General features: G+C 35.4%; 2 protein-coding genes across 2 annotated transcripts; both read left to right on the top strand.

Annotated features, from left to right (window-relative positions):
• The first annotated feature begins 3,074 nt into the window (after nucleotides 1-3,074).
• On the top strand, nucleotides 3,075-9,244 carry LOC135786274 (uncharacterized). Its single transcript, XM_073814446.1, has 22 exons — nucleotides 3,075-3,079; nucleotides 3,137-3,291; nucleotides 3,405-3,526; nucleotides 3,617-3,678; nucleotides 3,867-3,967; nucleotides 4,098-4,164; nucleotides 4,265-4,419; nucleotides 4,527-4,648; nucleotides 4,740-4,801; nucleotides 4,984-5,084; nucleotides 6,740-6,806; nucleotides 6,906-7,060; nucleotides 7,174-7,295; nucleotides 7,387-7,448; nucleotides 7,635-7,735; nucleotides 7,852-7,918; nucleotides 8,006-8,160; nucleotides 8,274-8,395; nucleotides 8,487-8,548; nucleotides 8,700-8,800; nucleotides 8,917-8,980; nucleotides 9,070-9,244. Exons 1-22 carry the CDS (start codon nucleotides 3,075-3,077, stop codon nucleotides 9,242-9,244), a joined length of 2,205 nt encoding a protein of 734 aa, XP_073670547.1.
• Nucleotides 9,245-9,371: 127 nt separating this feature from the next.
• On the top strand, nucleotides 9,372-15,299 carry LOC141282008 (uncharacterized). The gene is made up of 20 exons (XM_073814184.1): nucleotides 9,372-9,464; nucleotides 9,553-9,614; nucleotides 9,786-9,886; nucleotides 10,003-10,063; nucleotides 10,140-10,294; nucleotides 10,408-10,529; nucleotides 10,620-10,681; nucleotides 10,867-10,967; nucleotides 11,090-11,144; nucleotides 11,239-11,411; nucleotides 12,551-12,672; nucleotides 12,786-12,847; nucleotides 13,011-13,114; nucleotides 13,303-13,321; nucleotides 13,415-13,593; nucleotides 13,684-13,805; nucleotides 13,991-14,052; nucleotides 14,165-14,268; nucleotides 14,461-14,609; nucleotides 14,799-15,299. The coding sequence occupies exons 1-20, from the start codon at nucleotides 9,399-9,401 to the stop codon at nucleotides 14,892-14,894; spliced, it is 1,977 nt and encodes a 658-aa protein (XP_073670285.1). The 5' UTR covers nucleotides 9,372-9,398; the 3' UTR covers nucleotides 14,895-15,299.
• Nucleotides 15,300-22,320: the final 7,021 nt, after the last annotated feature.

Below are 22,320 nucleotides of genomic sequence, written 5' to 3'. Positions count from 1 at the left end.
GTGAAAAACTATTTTTATAAAGTATAAATGTTTCAAACAGCAGTAGATTGCAAGCTTTGGGGAAATGTAAATTAATAATATCTTTCCAAACAGAAATCTCTGACACCTCCTATGCAGTCTTCTTTACATTTACCTTGAGTAACATCAGCATGCCAGAAGACCCAGAGCTTAGAAACAACACTTACAAGCAAGTGCAGGACATGATCAATGAGGCGGTAAGCATTTAGAAAATTACCCAGTAAAAAGTTTGGTTGCATTGCAAATCTTCTCCAGTGTTTGATGGATGGTTTGTTTTAATCCTGCAGCTGAACACTCTTTTGAATGATCCAAACAGTGTGAAGTTTAACCCCAGCTCCTCCAACTTCACGTAAGATTTAAACTGACTTCTGCTCTAAAAGATACTTTTGCTTATGTTAATATTAAATGCATCATGATATTTTGGGATATTGAAACAATTCTTGAATATTTATTTTGCCTAAAGAGTCTATAATACTGTTTAACACACTTAACCTAAAGCTCATTTCAAAAGTATTTTCTGCTCTTCTTACAGGAGCACATCAGATCAAATCTTTGGCAATATGGATTACACCTTCCAAGATGAAGATGAGATACAACCTGCCAGCTTCCTAAATGAGCTTCATAAACTCATGGGTATGTTCACATTAACGAACTTCAGCCATTCTTAAGTGAAGTATTTTTTATGGAAAGAAATTTAGTTTAAATTTTTCAATCTGATCTTGCAGGTCTGAGCACTACAACAACATCTCCGCTGTCAACAAGTAGCTTCCCTGTAACTAATTTCCAGCAAATGTGAGTGTTACAGAAATTGATCAGTTATAGTCTTTATTCATATCTAAAGCCCTGAACTGTACTTAAACTAAGTTGTGCCATTTGTAGATCTGGATCAGCAGAGGTTACAAGCAAACTGGTGTTCAACTCCTCATCTCCAGTCCCCAGTGAAGCTTTGGTGCTCAGTGCTATCAACATTCTCCTGGAATCCAGAGTTTCACAACTGAAAGAAACAGTCAAGCTGATGAATGTCAGCTATGAAAGTAAGTGTTGTCATTTTCAGGTGAAAAACTATTTTTATACAGAATAAACGTTTCAAGCTGCGATAGATTGCAAGCTTTGGGGAAATGTAAATTGAAAATATCTTTCCAAACAGAAATCTCAGACACCTCCTATGCAGTCTTCTTTACATTTACCTTGAGTAACATCAGCATGCCAGAAGACCCAGAGCTTAGAAACAACACTTACAAGCAAGTGCAGGACATGATCAATGAGGCGGTAAGGATTTAGAAAATTACCCAGTAAAAAGTTTGGTTGCAGTGCAAATCTTCTCCAGTGTTTGATGGATGGTTTGTTATATCTCTGCAGCTGAACACTCTTCTCAATGATCCAAACAGTGTGAAGTTTGAACCCAGCTCCTCCAACTTCACGTAAGATTTAAACTGACTTCTGTCTCTGAAAGATACTTTTGCTTATGGTCATATTTAATGAATCATGAAATTTTGGGATACTAAAACAACTGTTGAATATTTTTTTTGCCTAAATAGTCTACAATACTGTTTAATACACCTAACCTGAAGCTCATTTCAAATGTATTTTTTTCTTCTTTTAGGAGCACATCAGATCAAATAAACGGCAATATGGATTACATCTTTCAAGATGGAGCTGAGATACAACCAGTCAGCTTCCTCAATGAGCTTCGTAAACTGATGGGTACGTTCATATTGGTGATCTTAAACCAATAAAGTGAATCTTAAGTGAAATTTGTAACTTGCTGAAACGTATAGTATTTTTCATAGAGATGATTTTATTTGTAATATTTTAATCTGATCTTGCAGGTCTGACCACTACAACGTTGTCTCCACTCTCAACAAGCAGTTTCCCTGTGACGTCTTTCCAGCAAATGTAAGTGTAGATATATACATTACAAAAATTGCTTAGTTATGGAGTCTTTATTTATATCTAAATCCCTGAACTGTATTAAAAGTAAGTTGTGCACTTGTAGATCTGGTTCAGCAGAGGTGACAAGCAAACTGGTGTTCAACTCCTCATCTCCAGTCCCCAGTGAAGCTTTGGTGCTCAGTGCTATCAACATTCTCCTGGAATCCAGAGTTTCACAACTGAAAGAAACAGTCAAGCTGGTCAATGTCAGCTATGAAAGTAAGTGTTGTCATTTTCAGGTGAAAAGTTTTATTTATACAGTATAAACGTTTCAACCAGCGATAGACTGCAAGCTTAAGGGAAATGTAAATTGAATTTATCTTTCCAAACAGAAATCTCTGACACCTCCTATGCAGTCTTCTTTTCGTTTACCTTGAGTAACATCAGCATGCCAGAAGACCCAGAGCTTAGAAACAACACTTACAAGCAAGTGCAGGACATGATCAATGAGGCGGTAAGCATTTAGAAAATTAGCCAGTAAAAAGTTTGGTTGCAGTGCAAATCTTCTCCAGTGTTTGATGGATGGTTTGTTATTTCTCTGCAGCTGAACACTCTTCTGAATGATCCAAACAGTGTGAAGTTTAACTCCAGCTCCTCCAACTTCACGTAAGATTTAAATTGATTTCTGACCCTAAAAATATGCTTATGCATTATAGTCATATTTAATGCATCATGACATTTTGAGATATTAAAACATCTCTTGAATATTTTTTTTTGCCTAAATAGTCTACAATACTGTTTAATACACCTAACCTGAAGTTTATTTCAAATGTATTTTTTGTTGTTCTTTCAGGAGCACATCAGATCAAATAAACGGCAATATGGACTACATCTTCCAAGATGGAGATGAGATACAACCAGTCAGCTTCCTCAATGAGCTTCGTAAACTGATGGGTACGTTCATATTGGTGATCTTAAACCAATAAAGTGAATCTTAAGTGAAATTTGTAACTTGCTGAAACTTAAAGTATTTTTCATAGAGAGGATTTCATTTTTAATATTTCAATCTGATCTTGCAGGTCTGACCACTACAACGTTGTCTCCACTCTCGACAAGCAGCTTCCCTGTGACGTCTTTCCAGCAAATGTAAGTGGAGATATATACATTACAAAAATTGCTTAGTTATGGAGTCTTTATTTATATCTAAATCCCTGAACTGTATTAAAAGTAAGTTGTGCACTTGTAGATCTGGTTCAGCAGAGGTGACAAGCAAACTGGTGTTCAACTCCTCATCTCCAGTCCCCAGTGAAGCTTTGGTGCTCAGTGCTATCAACATTCTTCTGGAATCCAGAGTTTCACAACTGAAAGAAACAGTCAAGCTGGTCAATGTCAGTTATGAAAGTAAGTGTTGTCATTTTCAGGTGAAAAACTATTTTTATACATTATAAACGTTTCAACCAGCAATAGATTGCAAGCTTTAGGGAAATGCAAATTGAATATATCTTTCCAAACAGAAATCTCAGACACCTCCTATGCAGTCTTCTTTACGTTTACGTTGAGTAACATCAGCATGCCAGAAGAACCAGAGCTTAGAAACAACACTTACAAACAAGTACAGGACATGATCAATGAGGCGGTAAGCATTTAGAAAATTACCCAGTAAAAAGTTTGGTTGCAGTGCAAATCTTCTCCAGTGTTTGAAGGATGGTTTGTTTTAATCCTGCAGCTGAACACTCTTCTGAATGATCCAAACAGTGTGAAGTTTAACCCCAGCTCCTCCAACTTCACGTAAGATTTAAACTGATTTCTGTCCCTAAAATATGCTTATGCATTACGATCATATTTAATGCATCATGACATTTTGAGATATTAAAAACATCTCTTGAATATTTTATTTTGCCTAAATATTCTACAATACTGTTTAATACACCTAACCTGAAGTTTATTTCAAATGTATTTTTTTGTTGTTCTTTCAGGAGCACATCAGATCAAATAAACGGCAATGTGGACTACACCTTCCAAGATGGAGATGAGATACAACCAGTCAGCTTCCTCAATGAGCTTCGTAAACTAATGGGTAGGTTAGGTTCATATTGGTGATCTTAAACCAATAAAGTGAATCTTAAGTGAAATTTGTAACTTGCTGAAACTTATAGTATTTTTCATCGAGAGGATTTCATTTGTAATATTTCAATCTGATCTTGCAGGTCTGACCACTACAACGTTGTCTCCACTTTCAACAAGCAGTTTCCCTGTGACGTCTTTCCAGCAAATGTAAGTGGAGATATATACATAACAAACAATGCTTAGTTATACAATCTATATTTAAATCTAAAGTTCTGAACTGTATTAAAAGTAAGTTGTGCACTTGTAGATCTGGTTCAGCAGAGGTAACAAGCAAACTGGTGTTCAACTCCTCATCTCCAGTCCCCAGTGAAGCTTTGGTGCTCAGTGCTATCAACATTCTCCTGGAATCCAGAGTTTCACAACTGAAAGAAACAGTCAAGCTGGTGAATGTCAGCTATGAAAGTAAGTGTTGTCATTTTCAGGTGAAAAGTTTTCTTTATACAGTATAAATGTTTCAAGCAGTGATAGATTGCAAGCTTAAGGGAAATTGAATATATCTTTCCAAACAGAAATCTCAGACACTTCCTATGCAGTCTTCTTTACGTTTACCTTGAGTAACATCAGCATGCCAGAAGAACCAGAGCTTAGAAACAACACTTACCAGCAAGTACAGGACATGATCAATGAGGCGGTAAGCATTTAGAAAATTACCCAGCAAAAAAGTTTGGTTGCAGTGCAAATCTTCTCCAGTGTTTGATGGATGGTTTGTTTTAATCCTGCAGCTGAACACTCTTCTGAATGATCCAAACAGTGTGACGTTTAACCCCAGCTCCTCCAACTTTACGTAAGATTTAAACTGACTTCTGTCTCTGAAAGATACTTTTGCTTATGGTCATATTTAATGAATCATGAAATTTTGGGATACTAAAACAACTGTTGAATATTTTTTTTGCCTAAATAGTCTACAATACTGTTTAATACACCTAACCTGAAGCTCATTTCAAATGTATTTTTTTCTTCTTTTAGGAGCACATCAGATCAAATAAACGGCAATATGGATTACATCTTTCAAGATGGAGCTGAGATACAACCTGTCAGCTTCCTCAATGAGCTTCGTAAACTGATGGGTACGTTCATATTGGTGATCTTAAACCAATAAAGTGAATCTTAACCCAACCATTGACTATCCTACGCATTAACTACTGGGTACATTCACTAGTACGTCCATGGTAACTACATGGAAACAGGACTGTAAAATAAAGTGTTGCTTTTTACACAGTTATTATATAGGACCTACCACCTAAGATATAGCATCATATACATGTCACTGTGAAGCAAACCCAACCATTGACTATCATACGTATTAACTACTGGGTACATTCACTAGTACGTCCATGGTAACTACATGGAAACAGGACTGTAAAATAAAGTGTTGCTTTTTACACAGTTATTATATAGGACCTACCACCTAAGATATAGCATCATATACATGTCACTGTGAAGCAAACCCAACCATTGACTATCATACGTATTAACTACTGGGTACATTCACTAGTACATCCATGGTAACTACATGGAAACATGACTGTAAAATAAAGTGTTGCTTTTTACACAGTTATTATATAGGACCTACCACCTAAGATATAGCATCATATACATGTCACTTTGAGGCAAACCCAACCATTGACTATCCTACGCATTAACTACTGGGTACATTCACTAGTACGTCCATGGTAACTACATGGAAACAGGACTGTAAAATAAAGTGTTGCTTTTTACACAGTTATTATATAGGACCTACCACCTAAGATATAGCATCATATACATGTCACTTTGAGGCAAACCCAACCATTGACTATCCTACGCATTAACTACTGGGTACATTCACTAGTACGTCCATGGTAACTACATGGAAATAGGACTGTAAAATAAAGTGTTGCTTTTTACACAGTTATTATATAGGACCTACCACCTAAGATATAGCATCATATACATGTCACTGTGAAGCAAACCCAACCATTGACTATCATACGTATTAACTACTGGGTACATTCACTAGTACGTCCATGGTAACTACATGGAAACAGGACTGTAAAATAAAGTGTTGCTTTTTACACAGTTATTATATAGGACCTACCACCTATAGCATCAACCATTGTACAGTAGGTTTCTAGTTAGTTACAGTATACATACATACACCATATATGCCTTTCATTAACTTACACTGGCCTACAGGTACAACACACTTATCATGTATATACTATTTGTAAGTACAGTAGTGTTTCTTGTTAGTTACAGTATACATACACCATATGTGCCGGTCATTTATTTATGACCTACAGGTACCATACACTTATCATGTATATACAATTTGTAAGTACAGTAGTGTTTGATATTAGTTATCATATATATACACTTTAAATACCTATCATTTACCCTAACTTGCATGTAAATACTAAATACTTATATTGTACATTCATTTGTAAGTACAGTAGTGTTTCTAGTTAGTTACAGTATACCTACACTATACGTATGTATATGTTATTACCCAGTACTTATCTAGAGTTACATTTTAACTACCAAGTATGTACTACTGGTAAGTACAGTAATGATACCAATTACTTACCATGTAGATACCTAAAAGTAAGTACCACACATTTGTCGGTAAGTACAACTTATTTACCATATATGTACACTGTAAGTACACGTACTGTAAAATAAAGTGCTACCGAATTTTTCATAGAGAGGATTTCATTTGTGATATTTCAATCTGATCTTGCAGGTCTGACCACTACAACGTTGTCTCCACTCTCAACAAACAGCGTCCCTGTGACTTCTTTCCAGCAAATGTAAGTGTAGATATATACATTACAAAAAATGCTTAGTTATGGAGTCTTTTTTAAATCTAAAGCTCTGAACTGTATTAAAAGTAAGTTGTGCACTTGTAGATCTGGTTCAGCAGAGGTAACAAGCAAACTGGTGTTCAACTCCTCATCTCCAGTCCCCAGTGAAGCTTTGGTGCTCAGTGCTATCAACATTCTCCTGGAATCCAGAGTTTCACAACTGAAAGAAACAGTCAAGCTGGTGAATGTCAGCTATGAAAGTAAGTGTTGTCATTTTCAGGTGAAAAGTTTTCTTTATACAGTATAAATGTTTCAAGCAGTAATAGATTACAAGCTTTGGGAAAATGTAAATTTAATTTATCTTTTAAAACAGAAATCTCAGACACCTCCTATGCAGTCTTCTTCACATTTACCTTGAGTAACATCAGCATGCCAGAAGACCCAGAGTTTAGAAACAACACTTACCAGCAAGTACAGGACATGATCAATGAGGCGGTAAGCATTTAGAAAATTAGCCAGCAAAAAAGTTTGGTTGCAGTGCAAATCTTCTCCAGTGTTTGATGGATGGTTTCTTTTAATCCTGTAGCTGAACACTCTTCTGAATGATCCAAACAGTGTGAAGTTTAACCTCAGCTCCACCAACTTCACGTAAGATTTAAACTGACTTCTGTGTCTGAAAGATTCTTATACATTATGGTCATATTTAATGCATCATGACATTTTGAGATATTAAAACAACTTGTGAATATTTTTTTTGCCTAAATAGTCTATAATACTGTTGAACACACTTTACCCGAAGCTCATTTCAAGTGTATTTTTTTGGTCTTCTTTTAGGAGCACATCAGACCAAATACATGGCAATATGGATTACACCTTCCAAGATGGAGATGAGATACAACCTGTTAGCTTCCTCAATGAGCTTCGTAAACTGATGGGTACGTTCATATTGGCGATCTTCAGCCATTCTTAAGTGAAGTTTGTAACCTGCTGAAACTTACAGTATTTTTCTTGGAAAGAAATTCAGGTTACATTTTTTTATCTGATCTTGCAGGTCTGAGCACTACAACAACATCTCAGCTTTCAACAATTAGCTTCCCTGTGACTTCTTTCCAGCAAATGTAAGTGTTTCAGAAATTGATCAGTTATAGTCTTTATTCAAATCTAAAGCCCTGAACTGTATTAAAATTATGTTGTGCCATTTGTAGATCTGGTTCAGCAGAGGTGACAAGCAAACTGGTGTTCAACTCCTCATCTCCAGTCCCCAGTGAAGCTTTGGTGCTCAGTGCTATCAACATTCTCCTGGAATCCAGAGTTTCACAACTGAAAGAAACAGTCAAGCTGATGAATGTCAGCTATGAAAGTAAGTGTTGTCATTTTCAGGCAAAAAGTTTTCTTTATACAGTATAAATGTTCCAACCAGTAATAGATTGCAAGCTTTAGGGAAATGTAAATTGAATTTATCTTTCCAAACAGAAATCTCAGACACCTCCTATGCAGTCTTCTTCACATTTACCTTGAGTAACATCAGCATGCCAGAAGACCCAGAGCTTAGAAACAACACTTACCAGCAAGTGCAGGACATGATCAATGAGGCGGTAAGCATTTAGAAAATTAGACAGCAAAAAAGTTTGGTTGCAGTGCAAATCTTCTCCAGTGTTTGATGGATGGTTTGATTTAATCCTGCAGCTGAACACTCTTCTGAATGATCCAAACAGTGTGAAGTTTAACCCCAGCTCCTCCAACTTCACGTAAGATTTAATCTGACTTCTATCTCTGAAAGATACTTATGCAATATGACTTTTTATGATTTATGACATTATTAAACTGCTCCTCTTCAAAAACTTTTAAATACTCATAAACTGAAGCTCATATCAACAGTCTTTGCTTCTCTTCTTTTAGGAGCACATCAGACCAAATACATGGCAAAATGGATTACATCTTCCAAGAAGAAAATAAGATACAACCTGTCAGCTTCCTAAATGAGCTCAATAAACTCAAGGGTACGTTCATATTGACAATCTGAAGCCATTTTAAAGTAAACTTTGAAAATTGCTGAAACATACAGTCATTTTGATTAAATTGATTTCAGTTTTAATGTTTCCATCTGGCTTTGCAGGAGTGAGTTCTACAATGTCTCCACTTACAACCATTAGCTTCCCTGTGACGTCATTTCAGCAAATGTAAGTGTTACAGAAATTGATCAGTTATGCAGTCTTCATTTAAATCTAAAGTCCTGAACTGTATTAAAATTATGTTGTGCCATTTGTAGATCTGGATCAGCAGAAGTGACAAGCAAACTGGTGTTCAACTCCTCATCTCCAGTCCCCAGTGAAGCTTTGGTGCTCAGTGCTATCAACATTCTTCTTGAATCCAGAGTTTCACAACTGAAAGAAACAGTCAAGCTGATGAATGTCAGCTATGAAAGTAAGTGTTGTCATTTTTAGGTGAAAATCTATCTACTGTATAAACAATATGAATGTTTCAGTCGGTGATAGATTGCAAGCTTTGTGGAAATGTAAATTGAATTTATCTTTCCAAACAGAAATCTCAGACACCTCCTATGCAGTCTTCTTCACATTTGCGTTGAGTAACATCAGCATGCCAGAAGACCCAGAGCTTAGAAACAACACCTACAAGCAAGTGCAGGACATGATCAACGATGCAGTAAGCATTTAGAAAATCCCAGCAAAAAGTGTTGGTGTCGTGCAAATCTTCTCCAGAGTTTGATTGATGGTTTGTTATTTCTCTGCAGCTGAACACTCTTCTGAATGATCCAAACAGTGTGAAATTTGAACCTAGCTCATCCAACTTCACGTAAGATTTAAACTGACTTCTGTCTCTGAAAGATATTTATGCTTATCATAATATTAAATGCATTATTACATTTAGGTATTTTTTAAACAACTTTGCCTAGAATCTCTATAATACTGTTTAACACACTTAACCTGAAGCTTATTTCAAGTGTATTTTATGCTCTTCTTTTAGGAGCACCTCAGACCAAATCTTTGGCAATATGGATTACACCTTCCAAGATGGAGCTGTGATACAACCTGTCAGCTTCCTCAATGAGCTTCATAAACTGATGGGTATGTTCATATTGACGATTTTAAGCCATTCTAAAGTGAACTTTGGAAATTGCTGAAATGTACAGTATTTTTAATTGAATTAAATTTAAATGTAATGTTTCGATCTGGCTTTGCAGGACTGAGCACTACAACGTCTCCGCTTCCAAGTAGCTTCCCTGTGACGTCCTTCCAGCAAATGTAAGTGTTACAGAAATTGCTTGGTTATGGAGTCTTTATTTAAAACTTTATTAAAAGTAAATTATGCCATTTGTAGATCTGGTTCAGCAGAGGTGACAAGCAAACTGGTGTTCAACTCCTCATCTCCAGTCCCCAGTGAAGCTTTGGTGCTCAGTGCTATCAACATTCTCCTGGAATCCAGAGTTTCAGAACTGAAAGAAACAGTCAAGCTGATGAATGTCAGTTATGAAAGTAAGTGTTGTCATTTTCAGGTGAAAAGTTTTATTTATACAGTATGAACCCATCAAGCAGTGATAGATCGCAAACTTAAGGGAAATGTAAATTGAAAATATCTTTCCAAACAGAAATCTCAGACACCACCTATGCAGTCTTCTTTACATTTACCTTGAGTAACATCAGCATGCCAGAAGACCCAGAGCTTAGAAACAACACTTACCAGCAAGTGCAGGACATGATCAACGATGCGGTAAGCACTTAGAAATTTACCCAGTAAAAAAGTTTTGTTGCAGTGCAAATCTTCTCCAGTGTTTGATGGATGGTTTGTTATCCTCTGCAGCTGAACACTCTTCTGAATGATCCAAACAGTGTGAAGTTTAACCCCAGCTCCTCCAACTTCATGTAAGATTGACGAAAACTGATGATGAAAACTGACTTCTGTCTCTAAAAGATATTTATGCCATATGACATTTAACGATATTTAAACTGCTCCTCTTGAAAAATTAATTTGGCTATAACCTTAAAAAAACTGTTAAATATTCATAAACTGAAGCCCATATCAACTGTCTTTGCTGCTCTTATTTCAGTAGCACATCAGACCAAATCCATGGCAATATGGATTACATTTTCCAAGATGGAGATGACATACAACCTGTCAGTTTCTTAAACGAGCTTCGTTTGCAAAACAGTATGTCAATTCTATTACAATACAACATTCAAAAATAATTTTTGTGGATTTTAACAGCATATTGTTCCTACCTTCATTGTTTATTTCTTTCCAATTCATCAGTGCTAACTTTGTGTTTTCAGGCCTAACAACTCCTCCTGCCAGCAATTCTCAGACCACTACTGATGCAACAATTCTGTAAGAGAGTAATTCATTAATTTTCTATAAGGAAATCATTATCGTTTTTACTCTTTGTCTATTTATTTCCTCATTTTTTTTTCATTTTTAACAGTGGGACGGCTGTTATTAGCATTCGGCTTGTGTTTGAAACGTTGGGCCTAATGCCAAATGAAAGTAAAATTATGGAGTTGGTTTCTATACTGAATGCAAATCTCACAACTAAACAAGATGACAGAGCAACACAGTTTGGTGAACCTGTGAGCAACGTGAATGTCTCATTTGACAGTAAGTTTTTTTTAATGAATATATTCTCTGAACATAAATGGTATACAAACAAGGTACTCCATTTTACAGAGTTTTTGTACTTTGGTAGTTTGTAATTTTTTTCTCTACTACTTTTTCAAATGTAAGATAAGTCCCTTTCACACATACAGTCTTTACTGGTAATTTACTGGTAAATTGCAGTTAACATGTCATGTGTGAACAGAACCTTTCCGGTAAATCAGTGCTGCCAATTTACCAGTAAGACAGGTTGTACGATTACCAGTAATTTACCAGTAAGCGCTATGTGTGAACGAAAAATATAGGATAACCGGCATTTAGAACGGACGCCGTCAGACCGCGCTGACAGATCGGGCCAATCAGAACGTTTTTATACAGGTGACGCGTTTACCTCCGCACTGTTTACGGACATTTCCACACACATGATGCTTAAAAGTCGAGTACACCTGAAGTTAACATCCACATTTCTTCAAAGTTGTTTAAAACAGCTTACTATCTATTTGCCAAATTGCCGACGTCCTTAGCACACCCCCTGTGAAGCCTAATGTGCAAACCCAGGGCCCGTTAAACGCAATGTTGTTTGGTCACGAGCAACTTCGCGACCGTTTGCCACAGATGTGAAAACAACAAAATACGGACCGACGATATTAAGTAATAACCCACTATTGTTTACAAATACGACACGGAGCTCGCCAACCGCGCGCCACAGGTAACTTCCGCTTTCTCTCTGAGTTTAGTGGTATTTTGATACTGATGTGTGAATGATGTCTTGCTGGTAAAAAGACGGAACGTCACTGCATGTGTGAACAGCACATTTTTGTATTTACTGGTAAATTCATTCTGGTAAATTCATGGTAATTTACCAGAATTACTGTGTGAAAGAGGCTATAGTGTTGCCAACAGTGTTGAATGAATTACTCATTATTCCCTGTTAACAGTAATTTGTTACACTTAAATCTCACTAAATGACTATTATTGGCTAGATGGCTAGTGTTAAATACATAAAAATAATAGTAATAATGAACATTACAGCAAAAAACAATTAGTTCAAGTCAATGACTTATTTTTAAGTTGTACTTACTGTATGTAAAAATAGACAGCTAGTGTACCTATGTAAAAATTGACAACTCTTTTTCCCCAAGGTATTTCTAATCATTCATATGCCCTCAACTTTGGATATGTGATCAGCAATGTATGGATGTCAGAAAAATTTGAAAACAGGAACAGCACCAACAAACTCATCCAAGACAAAATAAATAAACTGGTGGGTTTACAACATTTCATGTAATTTAGACATTTTTCTCTGCTATAAATGTTCACACATAAAGTAAATGAATGAATTATTCAATTAATTTCTGTATTATTACTATTTTCTAGCTAAACGAGATCCTAAATGATCCCTCAGCCAATCCAGTCCAGTTTAATGAGACCATATTCTCGTAAGTCAAAATTTATTTTACTCATTAATCAAAATAGTGTTTTTTTACCTTATCAATTTATCATTGGATTTTTGTGTAATATAGTGCTTGTGGGAAAAATGAGCTCATGGTTTTCTTATTTTTTCATTTATTTTGTTTACAATTGTTTTTGTATCCTCCCTAGGAATAATTTCGCTGAGATCATGGCTTTTGTGGAATACAATATTTCACAAAAAAATGACATCCAGTCACCCAGTAAATTTCTCCAGGCAATTCTTAAGGAAAATAGTACGTCTCATTTAATCAGCTTTTTAGTACTATATGAATGCAACATTAAACAGATAATTCAACACAACATTTAATACATTTACTACTTTACTGAATGTATTAACTGCAAAAATTTTTTTAAATGTCATACTCCACAAATAGCATTTATTTGCATAATAATCATAATAATCAAACAATTTTTTTTACAGGCTTGACAACTCCAACTGTGTAAGTACAAAAAGTTTACTTGCATACTCGAATAAACTGGCATTGTTTTGGTTTATTCTCTTTCTCAAAATTATTTTGATTCACCTTTTTCAGACTTGGAAGAGCAATTATTTACATCCGGCTTGTTTTTATAACGAGAGGCACCATACCAAGCGAGAGCGCTGTTCTACAAGTAGCCAACAACCTGCTGGACAAACGTCTAAGAAGCAAACGAGACCTGACAGAACAAAAACTCAGTGATCCTGTGAGCTTTGTGAATGTCACCTATACAAGTAAGTTTGTGTCACCAGGAAACAATAACTCCATATTACAATAAAGAGATTTGTGCATGCACTGATGTCTAATGTGTTTTTTTCTTCAAGAAATTTCTGATAACTCGTATGCCCTCAATTTTGGATTTGAAATCAGCAATGTCACCATGTCTGAGAATCTTGTACTCAGGGACGACACATACACAATAATCCAATCTTCAATAAATAAATTGGTAAGTTTGAAAGTATTTGAAAGAGTGCTAATGCATATGAAATAATGTACAATTTAAATGTCAATATGAAATTAAGATATATTAAATGAAACCCAGCATAAAACAATCATAAATATCATTAACATATTTATTAATTATAAATAATACACAATATTAATGTGTTTTTTTTTTGCCAACCTGTTTAGCTGAACGAGATCCTAAATGACCCAAATGCCAGTCCATTTGAGTTCAAAAAGGCCAATTTTACGTAAGTCATGACTTCATAATTTAATGAGACGTGAAATAACAAGTATTAATGATGATGTGATCACTTTAAATTATCTCCTAATGTTCAACCCTGTTTATTTTGAATTTCCCAGGGGTAATACCACTGTGATTAAGGCCGATGTCGAGTACATTTTCTCAGAAGATGACTTCAAGTCACCCAGTCTTTTTCTCAAGGCACTTATCACTGTTAATATTGGTATGTTGTTCTGCATTCAATTGAAATATTAATAGCTCTTTACATTCTTTAAAATGCTGGGTTATTTTTGGGTCATCCCTTTGGTTGGGTTGAAAATAACGCAGCATTTTTATGGTATTCCTTGAGCTGAGAGTTTCTGTTTTCTTTTATTATTAAAGTTATTTCCATTTTCCCCAAAACATTTGTCTATAGAAGCCAGTAACCCAACTGCTACAACCACATTTCCCTCTGTGGTGAACACTACTGGGCCAAACAACAGCACTAGTGCAGCGTGGGTTGTGGCTATAATTGTTCCTTGTGCTATAGCCATCCTGCTTGTACCTTGCTGGATTCTCCTTTGTGTAAGTTTCTTGATGACAAAACATAAATATGTGTACTGTTTTTTAAGTGATTTATAATTATTTGTTATATATAACTTTGTTATATTATATAATACTGCAATATGTAATGTAATATAATATAATACTTTTTTGACTGAGAAAGTTTGTCTAATGCACTCTTTCTCTCTCTCTCTATCTCTCTCTCTTTAGTGTCTGCTTTGTGGTTGCTGTGCACGAATAAGACGACGTTGGCACAGAAGACAGTCATACAATGTACAGTACACGACTCGACACAGCATCTTCTAGTGAACTTGAGAGGCAACAAAGAAAAATTGTACAGGAAAAGTGATCTTTTTGCAACTGTAACGCACAACTATTCTTTGAAATCACTTATTCTTATGTTATTTATTACAGAGCAATGATTATTGTTAATATTGTTATTTAAATTATGTAATGAATATGTTAACTTTGAGCTTTTATTATGCACTATTTATTTTCTTCCTGTTTTGCTGGACAGACAGGAGCTACACAAAATTTTACTGAATGTAATTTTCCCCAAGCTGTATTATCTAATGAAATTAAATTATTTATTTAATACTTGTGTCATTTTTAAAATATTTCATGTAGATTTTTTTCTCTATATAATTAATTGATTTGATGTCACATATTTCGTTTTTGTGAAAAAAATACATTTTATTTATTTACACTTTATGACCTTTATCTTCATGTGACAAATTATGTGAAACATTAGCCTGGTAATACCATCCTCTGCTATTTTGCTTCGCTTCATAGACAGAGTCTGGCTGGGCATAATTGACAATCGTTTTCCTTCTCGTGGGAGGGGCTAGTCTGAAGTTTAAAATCATTGGTCTAAACGTAAGTCAATCACATAACGTTTGGACATGATGTGCGTTATGCGCCGACTCAGCCGCATCGAATTTCTGCAGTAAAACACATGTATGATGTGAAAACAAACCCAACGAGCGAAATACCGGAGTTAACATGGTTATGAACGACTTTTGCAGATTATGTAAAGTAAATCGGGCCAGAGCTAGAACACGATCCTCACGGTGTCTTTCCACTCACGTCTAAGTGGAGGTGTAAATTAAATCTTCCTACCTTATTTTCTGGTTAATCAGGAACGTCACCAAAGAATGTTTGCCCACGCGTCCTCCACCATTAACTGTGAACAACGAAATTCCCTTCCATGATTTCTCAATCTGGGGTGCACACAGTTTCTCGCTGACGATCGGTAATAGTTGATAAATTAAACTTTTACCAAAACCTGTCTGGAGTAGGGCAACAACATAATCTCCATTCAAAATGTTTAACAAACACTCTTCTTGTTCGGGCTTAAGTCGGCAAGTGCCGGTTCTCCACAACAGAGCAAATAGCTTTCTGTGCCTCCATGTCCACAAACAACAACCGTACATTCGCGCTTAGCGTCTACGTCACGGCTCTCAGCCTGCCCTCTGTTTGTTGATTGGACCGGCGTTTTGAGACCGGAGGAAAACGGTTAGAATGGGAGCTATTTCAGACTGAGTACAGAAGCGTAATGAAATTTAGCGGAAGTACAAAGTCTGACGTAGTCAGGCTAGTGAAACATGCCAAACATGGCAAAATGCCAACCAAAAATTTGAAGTTAGCACAAATGAAAGTTCACCACGAATGAAAATTCAGTCCTTATGTACTCATATAAGTTTACATCTGCTTGAGTTTTTTGATAAACGTTGGTCACACAGTTTACATTGACTTTTATAGTATTTTTTGGTCCTACTATGGCAGTCAATGGGTACAATCAACTCTGTGGTTTCAAAATGTCTTCTTTTTAGAAGAAACTTAGAACAACATGAGGGTTTAGAACAACATGAGGGTGAATAAATGATGACAGAATTGTTATTTTTGGTCTCTTTAAACAGTGGATTAAACTACATAGAGTAGATTTTCAAAATAAAAAAACATTCTTGTCGTTATAGATACATTTATTAAGCTAGACCCAAAGGTGTTTCTGGCCAAAAATGTGGAAAATGCAAAAACACAAATACTTTGCCAAAATGTGCAAAACTAAAAAAAAATCACTAAAAAGACTGCTAAATATGTCAGTGGAGAAACTAAGAGAACTGATGATTACCAGTATGCATTCATAGTGAGAGACTGTGACCTGAACATACACTCTAAAAGCAAACGGTGCTAAATAGCACTAGAGGTGATTCTTGGCTTGTAATCATAGAGGAACCATTTAAAGGGCCATATAGCACCGATGTAGTACCTGTGTAGCACTGGTGTAGAACCATATTCTGCTATGTAGAACCATATGTGGTGCTATATGACCGCGTATGGTTCTTCATGGGTGCTTCATAGGTGCTATACAGAACTAAAAATGGTTTATGAATGGTAAACTCTATGATTATGAGCCAAGAACCACTTTTAGTGCTATTTAGTACCGTTTGTTTTCAGAGTGTGTGCACATTTATAGTCCCTGGAGTCGATCTGGACATGATTCTGGAGCTACAAGCAGTATTATAGATGAGACAACGTGGAAGATGACGAAAGTAGGCTAAAATAATTGCATGTCATTCAACACCAAACAGATCAACTTGCATATGTCCTCTTTTGGGACCTTAAAAGTTATCCCACAAGTTGCAGCTCTTATTGAGCCGATAATAAGATGATAAAATAACAACGCTTCATTTGTATTTTAAATTTTAACCCAATTATTGATCAAATTAGTAAGAGGTTTAATATTTGGATGCAAAGGGACTTTGGGGTATTATAATTCAGGGACGGGTATTATTGTCCAAAGCTGAAGGGGTTTCTAGGTCAGTGTATACATCTTAATCATTGGATGTTCCTCCCAATGTCACAAAAAATTTGATCAAATGCTTTTTCAGTTTATTTGGAGGAATAAACCACACTATCTGAAAAAAGAAATCTTATGTAATTTCAAAGATCACGGTGGCTTAGAAGTACTGAGTTATGACACATTAAACAAGGTATTTAAAATAAATTGGATTATTCAATATCTAAAGAATAAAGATGGAATTAGTTTCCAAACTATTTGTTTAAACAAATGGGTGACCTTGCATTTTTATTAAAATGTAATTATTCAATTGAAAAATTACCAGTTAAACTCGCTAATTTTCATAAACAAGCTCTCTTGTCTTAAACTCTGGCCTATGAATACAACTTTTCGCCTAGGAGATTCTACATTTGGAACAATAAAGATATGCTGTATAAAAACAAAACACTTTTCTTTGACCATTGGTATGAAAATATATTGTACTAGTTAGTCAGTTACTAAATAAAGATGGGAATGTATTAACGTATAAGGAATTTTTGGATAGATTTAAAATACCAATTAAACCCAAGGAATTTGCTGTTTTGATGGATGCGGTTCCCAAAAAGGTATTGATTCTTTTTAAAAATACATCACAAGATGGAGATCCAAACCTTATTGACATAAAGAGCAAAATATTTATTGGTGACATAAATATATTGCAAAACAGAGTCCCAAATAACTATATTAAAAACAAATTTAATAGAATCATTTATCCTCCAGCTCGTTTTTTTTTTTTGGACTTCTGTTTTTGGGACTTCTGAATTGGTGAAAAGCTTGGCAAACAGTGGACAAATTTTTTATTAATAATAAAATAAAAGAAGTCTCTTTTAAAATAATGCATAGGATATACCCGGTTAAGCATGTGTTGTACAAGATGTTTTGGGTTGAATTGAAAAGATTTATTATGAAAAAACTGAACATTGTTTTACAGCTAACTGGACTGGACATATTAATATATATACTTCAATGATCAAACACTTGATTAAGAAAATGATTATCTTATTCAAATGTTGATTTTACTGGGGAAATTTCACATTCATAAAGTAAAATGGTCTGACTCCTAACCAAACTTCTTTCACTTTAAACAAGAGCTTAAGAATTACTGTATTATGCTAAAAAACTGTAACAGTAAAAACATCTGACAGAGCTCACATGATTAGAAGCAAATATGACATTGCTAGTTGAATGACACCTTTTTGTCTTTTTTTCCTCTCTCTCTTTGTTAATTTATTTATTTTATATAACTCTGGCTTTGTTGATTGTAAAATAATTGTATACTTTTGTTTAATTGCATATTTCTCATTGTACTATTGTTGACTGAAAAAAAAAAATAGGCCAATAGACCATTTCATTCAAGTGACAAATCCTGGGGTTGTAAATGGACATGTAAAAACGTTTCTGGATAATTTTTGCACTCAATAAAGCCACATACCTTCTATGTAAATATCAAAGAACAATTTAACATATTGTTTCAATGCATTCTTTGGCACCTTTAATCTAAGTTGTCTATTTATTATGGTTACACATGTAAAAAACAACAAATATAGAATAGGCCTATTTTATTTTTATTTTATATTTTACATTTTTTGTGATGTCAGTGAAAATTCTGACTGGGCAAGTAAAATACTGAACCATCAGATTTCTTCCCAATCTACTCCGCACTCCAGTACAACACGTTATACTTATTTAACAGTGATCACAAAAAAACAAAATTATTTTATAGTTCGTGCTTTCTTATTTTCTGAACAGTCTGTTTAAACTACATATACTGTTACAAGTTTGCAACTCTTCAAAACAATGTCCCTCAATCGTTATGTGTAACAGCGTGTCCGATATTTTGTGCATAAAACTGTTAATATAAGATTTTTTTCTTCCTCACTCACTTACCGGTAGCCTGTCTGCATAATCATTCACATCGCGTCTCGTTCAGGCTGAGCTTTGGCGCTACAAGCGCGAATGCAGCCTAAATTACACGAGGAAAGACAAACCAATCATAAAGCGAAGTAAGTTAGAGAGGCGGGACTTAAGAAAGGTAAAGCCAATCGTATTAGCGATGTGAGTTGTGGTCTGTGGAGGCGGGACTCATCTGTTAACAGTTTGTGTAGCACAAATACGCTGTTTTTCTTTTTATAAGAGTTTAAATCTCATTTAAATGATTCCTGAATAAATTCATGTTAAATTAAATAATTATTAATAATAAAAAAAAAACACAAGAAACAGACAGACATCAGTTTGTTTTAAATATATAAATAAAGATCATTTGTTTGGCTGAAATGATTTCTAGAGACAATTCAGGGTTCCCTGTAGGGACATGTCCCTAGCGTCCCTACCCAAATCGACGACCCTGGTCGTGACAAACAATGACACAGAAAGGAGACCAAAACAACCAAGTCTCAATTAGTAGTCAGAGACAGTCATGTTTTTTATCTGACTCTTACGTGTACACAGTCGTTCGACTACATTCTCCTGTAGGCGCATACACATATGCCTACAATGTACGCTGGATTTCAAAAATCCGGTGGTGCGTACGCAGTAAGCACGCACTCTTCTGACCCTAAAGTGCGTCACACGAACTGTACTTGTAAGCGAATTGCAAACAATCCTTGATCAGCTGATCATTGCCACAGGGCAAAAGATTCACTGTTCTGGCGAGACAACATGACAACTACTGTACATTCAAGTTTCATACACTCCAGAAAATAATATGATGTGATCATTGATGACTAATGAACACAATATAAAAGAAAACCACGTATGTGAAGAAATTCTTAAGTGAGAATACAAATGACAATCCAGTAGAACTGCAAAAACTAGAAACTGAACCTGTCAAATTAAGGACGGTGAATCCTAAAGAGGGAATTCCTAATAAAATGCCAACCCAGAGTGAGCCAATAGGTGGCGCGATTACTCCACAAATGAGACCAGATAGACAACTAAAACTACCAGAATTTAAAGACTAGCGAAATCCCGTTGAAGAATGAGATGCACTGCATTTACAAAAGTGTATTGTTCAGTATTTACAAGTAAATTTGAAAGGTATCTGGAATTAAAAGTTTCTCTAGTTAATGAGAAATGTTCAAAGAAACACTAGCATTTATCTACCATTTGAAAGAAGCATGCTGAAAATGATTGTTGAATATGTTGTTTACAATGTGATCCACATGGATGTTTAATTCTAAGCAATAAGGGAGAGACCCGTTATGTGTTAAGAGTTGGAGTAAACTTTCTCTGACTGGAGCCGAGATTATTAATATAATTTAATTAGAATATTTGGGGAAATTTGTGCATCATTGTAAATAATTAAAAGTGAACATAAATGTTTATTTGTAATGTTTGAAAATTACATTTTGTTATGATTCTGATTCGTTTAAAAGTCAAGAGAAATATAACAAATGTTATTTTCAGAATATCACAAAAAAAAAGGTTTATTGTGAAGACTTGCATTTGACAGATACTGACTGAAAATTGGAAAATGGACAATAACAATATGGCAAGTGGATCGCCGGCTACGTTTCCCCCTAGTGGACGCAGTTCTACTAATATGAGTACAATGAAAAGTTGCCTGTTTCCACTTTTGTGTCTTTTGCTCGTTTTTTGTGATCGACAGCTTATAAAAACTTATTTACAGATTAAACTTAAAAACAGAATAATACTTAAAAGCTGCTGTGTGACAAAGTACAGCTAACAAGCCAAAAAAAACCCTGAAATAAGTTTTTATAAGCTGTCGACCTCAAAAAATGAGTGTTTAAAGACAAAAAAGTGGAAACGGGCAACTTTTCATAGTACTCATATTAGTAGAACTGCGTCCACTAGGGGGAAATGTTGTCGGCAATCCACTTTTTTCTCCTTAAAGGCTGAGTTTTACGGCTCGACAGCTTATAAAAACTTATTTCTGTGTTTTTTGGCTCGTTAGCTGTACATATTGTCACACAGCAGCTTTTAGGCATTATTCTGTTTTTGTTATAAGCCAGAAATGACAAGGAGGCAGCCTCTCGCAATACAAAGTCAATGGAGACGGCTGGATTGTTTCCCTCGGTAGGCGTGGTTTTCAAATTTGCATAACTTCGCTCTGTCTCTATACATGGATATCAGCTGACATCACTCACTTGTCTTCCGCCATTTTAAGGACTTGAAGTGGTCACAAAAGAACTAGAAGCTATGCCTTCAATATGCTGTGAGCATCAAAATCGCTATTTTAACAACACTAAGAAGGCTCAACACAACATGATATTTTGCTCGAAGTATCGCCTATGTCTCTACACATGAACTCGAGCATTGAGAACATTGTTTGTGAACAGAGAGTTAACTAAAAAGAAGGTTTTGAACAACTGACTTTGGATGATTTGGCGTCCGCTCGTCGCCTTCTTCACAGTCAAGATGTTTCAATCTCCAATTGCGACGTAAGGAGGGAGGATTGTAAAGATTGATATCTCCTAAAGCATAGTTCCATAAAAATGCACGGAGAAGTCGTTGTTTTGTCGCAAGTGAAAAACAATATTGACATTCTAGTTGAAAAAGGAGCCTCATATGAGATTCATTCATTCCCCCTCGGAAATCGATTATTTACGTCTGGCAGAGATGACAAGCGGACACCATAACAGCCAAAGTCAGTTGTACAAAACCTTTCTTTTTAGTAAACTCTGTGTACACAAACAATGTTCTCAATGCTCGCGTTCATGTGTAGAGATCCAGGTGATACTTCGAGCAAAGTTTCATGTTGTGTTGCGCTTTCTTATGTTGTAAAATAGTGGTAGTTCGGTAGCAGCGGACAGCGGCTGGAAGAACGCATCAGGGATCGAGAAGGCATCACACCCTAACCAAGATATATTTTTTTTAAAGTAGCGTTAATTTTCATGACAGTCGAGATCCGACATGTTGTCTTTCTTAGCCCTT

Source organism: Paramisgurnus dabryanus, chromosome 4, assembly GCF_030506205.2.
Source record: "Paramisgurnus dabryanus chromosome 4, PD_genome_1.1, whole genome shotgun sequence".
In the NCBI taxonomy this organism is placed as follows: Eukaryota; Metazoa; Chordata; class Actinopteri; order Cypriniformes; family Cobitidae; genus Paramisgurnus; species Paramisgurnus dabryanus.
Note: the sequence above shows the minus strand (reverse complement) of the source record. Positions and strands in the feature narration are given on the sequence as shown.

What these genes read in the sequence shown, in the direction of transcription:
- LOC141282008 (XM_073814184.1), top strand. Translation starts at nt 9,399, where the DNA reads ATGCCAGAAGACCCAGAGCTTAGAAACAACACCTACAAGCAAGTGCAG. An exon ending in CCCAGCTCCTCCAACTTCAT is followed by an intron (nt 10,682 to 10,866) that starts GTAAGATTGACG and finishes CTCTTATTTCAG; the next exon opens with TAGCACATCAGACCAAATCC. An exon ending in CGAGCTTCGTTTGCAAAACA is followed by an intron (nt 10,968 to 11,089) that starts GTATGTCAATTC and finishes TTGTGTTTTCAG; the next exon opens with GCCTAACAACTCCTCCTGCC.
- LOC135786274 (XM_073814446.1), top strand. An exon ending in CCCAGCTCCTCCAACTTTAC is followed by an intron (nt 4,802 to 4,983) that starts GTAAGATTTAAA and finishes TTCTTCTTTTAG; the next exon opens with GAGCACATCAGATCAAATAA. An exon ending in GGTGAATGTCAGCTATGAAA is followed by an intron (nt 7,061 to 7,173) that starts GTAAGTGTTGTC and finishes CTTTTAAAACAG; the next exon opens with AAATCTCAGACACCTCCTAT.